Raw genomic sequence first — 5,136 nt, 5'->3', positions numbered from 1 at the left:
AAAGGAGTATAAAGAATTAGTATGCATGTGAATATGAAATGATGAACCAGCAAATCTCAAACTAGATAAATGACTCAGTAAGAAAAAGACAAAGTAGGTAAGTCTGTGAGTCGGGCGCCCTGAGGAGCCAGTAGAAATAGTTACATAAGGTGGACGGAACTAGGTTTTAGGGGAGAGTGGGATGCCTGAAACGGTGATGTTGGCATTGGAACAGTTTTGGGTGGTGAGAAGTTCCGGGGTGAGAGGAGGGCAGTGGTGGGTGTCTGAGCTGGGGTAGAGGAGGAGGGCATAGAAGAAAGGTGAGCCAGGAGACAGACTAGGTACTGGACCTGTTAGTACTTGACAGTTAAAAAGGACTGTTTTAACATAGTGTCTGATGTAGGATCTGCCTCAAAACAGGAAGAACAGAATTGTTACCCCCATTTTATAGATAGGAAAGCAGGCCCAGAGAGGTGAGAACTTCCTGACAGCCCGAAGGAGAGTTGGGGGTTGAGTGGGACTTACCTCCCGTCTCGTGTCCCCACACTCATGCTCTGTCCACTGAGGCTTAGTGGGGGTGTCGTGTGAAAGATCGGGGAGTTGTGTTTTTGGAGATCAAAAGTGAGAGGAAGTTAGGCATGGATTCACATGGAGGTTAGATATATGCAGGAAATCCACCAGAAATATTAAAAGTAGTTATTCTTGGGTAGTTGTGATTGTGACTCTGGATAGCTTTTTCCCTTTGTTTTATTTTTCTGTATTTTCCAAATTTCCTATAATGGACATACATTATATGGACTTTTAAAAATTAAAGAATTATTTTTAACTAGGTTCTATATGGGAAATTCAAAAAGTACGAATAGAAACGCAATATATAATACCTTTATTAAAGGAAAACTGAATATTTTATTTCTTTTCTTTTTTAGAAATGCACTTGGTGATGGAAAGAGAGCCATTATTCTGAAGAACAATTGGACAAAGGTAGGATTCTTTTATTTTTACATTGGGCAAATTATGCCATATAACTTTGCGAAAAATCAGCTTACAGGGTGTACGTAAAAATGGAGGATAAAATATGCAGCGTTGAAGAACGTGACAGGGACTCTTCAGTCCCATAATCAGAAAGGAGACAGCACAGCAGTGAGAGGCAGCGTGTGTCCAACGGGCACAGGTAGCCCATAGGAATCGTGAGGTTCTTGAGAATCCCTGAGCAGTGGAGATAGCAGCATCTGCACATTCTGAATGGATTAAAGACCTAACTGTGAGAAATGAAACTTAAAATTGAGAAGGGACTGTAGGAGACTGTCTTTATAACCTCGGGATGGGAAGGATTTCTTAAATAACACACAGTGCACAAATGAGTATGTGTGTGCCGGGGGGCGAGGGGGACCCTGATAAATTTGAATATATCACGCTTAAAAACTTATGCATGTCAAAACCTCCATGAATGAACTTGTAGTCTGGGAGGAGATCAATTGTCACATATATAACATGTATAACTGATAGGATTTATATCCAGAATATGCTAAGAACTAAAATAAATATAAAGCCCCAGTAGAAATGGGCCAGAAAACAAGCATTTCACAGAGGACGAATCCTGAATGGGCAATAGAAATAAACTAAGCTGTTATTCCCTAGCAATTATAATTATGCAGAGACAGAAAAATGAAACCAAGATTGCAGAATAGAGAGCCTCCAAACAGACCCCCCCCCCCCATGTACATGAGTAAATAAAACAGTATGATACTGTTGGGGTCCTTCAGATTGGCGAAAGTTGAAGAGCCCGTAGCCCCGGGGATTGATGAGTCTGTACTAACAAGAACCCTCAGTAAACCACCAGTGGGGTATGGATTGGTGACAGACACCTTGGAGAGGGCTGTCATGCGCATAGGCCGTGATTACATGATTCTCAGTGTGCGCGCCCCACAAAGTCATTGCAGCCTTGTTTTAATAGCAGAGAACTGCAGAGCCTAACTATCCATTAACAAAGCAGTGGGTGAAGGGTATTTTCACTTGATCAATCGTTACTAGGCTCTGTCTCATCTGTCCCCCATCTTGAACATCCTTTATTTCTCCGACCTTACTCCTGTTCTCTCCCTTCTTCACGCGGTGTTGGCCCGTTGGCCTCCTCACTGTTCCTTAAACATGCCAGGCGCGCTCCCAGTTTGTCCCTGCTCTTCCCTCTGCCTGGACTTGGGGTGCCGGAGAATGAGCCAGCTCCCTTGTTTCCTGCTGCTGTTCACTGAAAGCCTTCTCAGTGAAGCCTGCTCTGGCCACGTTACTAAAATGCCAGAGCTGCGCGTTCCTGCACGTGCGCCGTCCTCCTTCCCGCTTTACTTTGTTTCCTCTGAGCAGTTAGCATTACTGCACATGCTGCACATACTATTTAAGGCCTGTTGATCGTTGCCTCCAGTACAACGTGAGCTGCATGAGGACAGGGTTTTTTCTTGGGTTCCTTGAATCGGGACTGTCTGACCAGCCGCCTGGCACACAGCAGGCACTCACTGCTAAATATTTGCTGACTTAGTGAGTGAATGCATTGAATACTAGGTGGCAGGAGAAATGAGTTAACTGGCTTCTCACCATTTATAAATGTAAAATGGTGTTGGATGAACAAAGCAGTGAAAGCCACAATATAGGCTAGAAAAATACCTGTCAACTCTTAATACTGTTTGCTTCTGGGCAGTGAGACATGGAACAAAAAGAGATTTCAGCCAGATTTGCATAGTTTTATTTTTTTCATTAAAAAAAAATCTGAAGCAAATATAGCAAACTGTTAACAGTTAATTCTGGGTGTGTATTATATTTATATATTCCTACCTAAATCATAAAAGTATCTGAATTTTTTTTTTTTTAAGTAGAGCTTCATTAAGACACAAGATAACATGTTCCAGACATCATTCCTGGCTTTACATAATTTGTTTTTAAACCAGAATGAGTAGAGTCATAGAATTTTAGAGCCCCCAAATTGTGACTCAGGTGGTCTAAGAGTATATGAGAGTCCAAGGATTGTAAAATTCCCCAGGTGGACTTCTGTGTCCAAATTTTGGGGTCACTTTTTAAATACTTCATTTTATATATGAGGAAATTGAGTCCCAGAAAGGCAAAGTGATTTTTGTAAGGTGTCATTACAAGTAAAAGAGGAAACTGGATTGAGGGTGATCATTTTGGTGCTATTTTCATTACGATCTGGTCGTGTGCTTGAAACAGCCTTTGCTGATTTCTGAACCGCGCTCTGTAAATATTTACGGAATGAATGGATGATAGAATTCTTACTGCTGAAACCCAGACCATGTTACCAATTTCCAGAGATTCTTTTTGCTATTTCAATCTGTTATCAACTTAGAATGTTTTTTCCTGGCTGAATTTATCAANCTCTTTTATGTTTGGCTTTCAGCATTGTTTTTGAGGTCCATATTGTTGCATGTAGTTGTAAAGTGTTCATCTATTGCACGAATATACCACATTTTATCCATTCTATTGTTGATGGGCATTTGGGTAGTTTCTAGTATTTGGCTTTTATAGGTGGTGTCATTGTGGATGTACGTATTTATTTCTGTTGAGTGTACAATCGAGTGGAATTGCTGGTACAGAGGGTATGCTTATATTCAGCTTCACATAATTTCCGGTGTGGTATGATTTTACACTCCTACCAGCAGCATATGAGAGTTTCAGTTCCACATCTTCACTAACGCTTATTATTTTGTGTCATTTCATTTAGACATTCTAGTGGGTGTGTAGTGATACAGTGCTGTGATTTTAATTTACATTTCCTTAAGTTGAAGGACTTTTTTAAGTTGAGCATCTTCATATGCTTATTGACTACTTGGATTTTCTCTTGTGGCGTGCCTGTTTGAATTTTTTGCTATTTAAAAAAATTTTTTTGAGTTGAATGTCTTATTCATTAGTTTTTGGGTTTTTTTTAAAATTCTGGATGTGAATCATTGTCAAATATATGAACTACAAATATCTTCACATACTCTCTGGCTTGCCTTTTTACTTGATGTTTTCTTTTCACAAACAAGTTACTAATTTTAATATCATACAGTTTATCAATTATTTCATTTATGATAAGCACTTTTTGTGTTTATAATCTCTGCCAGCTTAAATGTCATCAGATGTTCTCTGTGTTTCTTCTAATGTTCTCTGTGTTACTTCTAAAAGCTTGACTGTCTTGGTATTTAGATCTGTAGACCATCTGGAGTTGGCTTCTGTATTTAGTGTAAGGGAGAGTTCAAGATTCATATGAATGTCCAGCTAACACAGCACCCATTCTTAAAGGTGCTTTTTCCATGCATTGCGGTGTTACTTTTGTCATAAAGGTCAGATGACTATGTGTAAGGATGTGTTTCAGATTCCTGTATCTGTTGGTCAGGTCATCTATCTTTAGATAGCTTTTTCTTTTTAAAAATATATATATCCTCTTAGTAGATATTGTTTTCAGGTAGTGTAAGTTACCTAGTTTTGTTTTTCCTTGTAATCTCTTTTTAAGTGATGAGTCCCCTCAGGTCTCATTAGCCAGCACCCGGTCACATGACTACGCCTAAGCCAGCCAGTCGGAAGGAGAGTGGCTGTTGTCATGATTGGCTTCAACTAATTAGGAATATCTCTAAATCATGTAGTAGAGAAGTAGACCCTCACGACAAAAGTCTAGTAACCAGGTAGAGGGGGGGATAGCTGTTGGGTAGGCTACCTACAGTGTTTGCTTAGGTTTAAGACATTTTTATTGCTTGTTTTTTAAAGGTGAGAGAGATCTGAGCATATTAAAAATTGATGGGAAGTTGTACAGCAATATAAATGTACTTAATGCCACTTAACTATACGTTTGAAATGGTTCAAATGGTAAATTTATGTGATGTGTATTTCACCATAAAATATTGATGGAATAGATTCTTGAGGGAATGGTTAATATACAGGTGAGAGGAGGGATAATTGATATTTTAAGAATGGAGGAATTACGTGGCACAGGTAGAGAAATTGGCCATATAAGCAGAAAAGGTAAGGCCAGATATGGGTTTGTCTGTATGCATGTTTGGTAGGAAATTCAGAGAGTTCTCTTTAATGCTCCAGTGTAAACATTGAACTAGAAGCAAAGTTCATCTGCTAAGAGAGAAGAGAGTTGAAGTTTGAGGAAAGCACACACGATTTGAAATGATC

At 39.5% G+C, this 5,136-nt stretch overlaps 1 protein-coding gene across 1 annotated transcript in view; it reads left to right on the top strand.

Moving 5' to 3' along the window:
* Positions 1–5,136, top strand: part of TTC3 (tetratricopeptide repeat domain 3) — a 111,225-nt gene that overhangs the window by 18,950 nt on the left and 87,139 nt on the right. The window contains exon 10 of the mRNA XM_019655763.1: positions 906–960. Within this exon, the coding sequence (XP_019511308.1) occupies positions 906–960 (55 nt within the window). The remainder of the gene's footprint in view (positions 1–905; positions 961–5,136) is intronic.

The sequence above is a fragment of the Hipposideros armiger genome, unplaced genomic scaffold (genome assembly GCF_001890085.2).
Source record: "Hipposideros armiger isolate ML-2016 unplaced genomic scaffold, ASM189008v1 scaffold_246, whole genome shotgun sequence".
Lineage (NCBI taxonomy): Eukaryota > Metazoa > Chordata > Mammalia > Chiroptera > Hipposideridae > Hipposideros > Hipposideros armiger.
The sequence above is the reverse complement of the archived record's forward strand: the minus strand, read 5'-3'. Positions and strand labels throughout refer to the sequence as shown.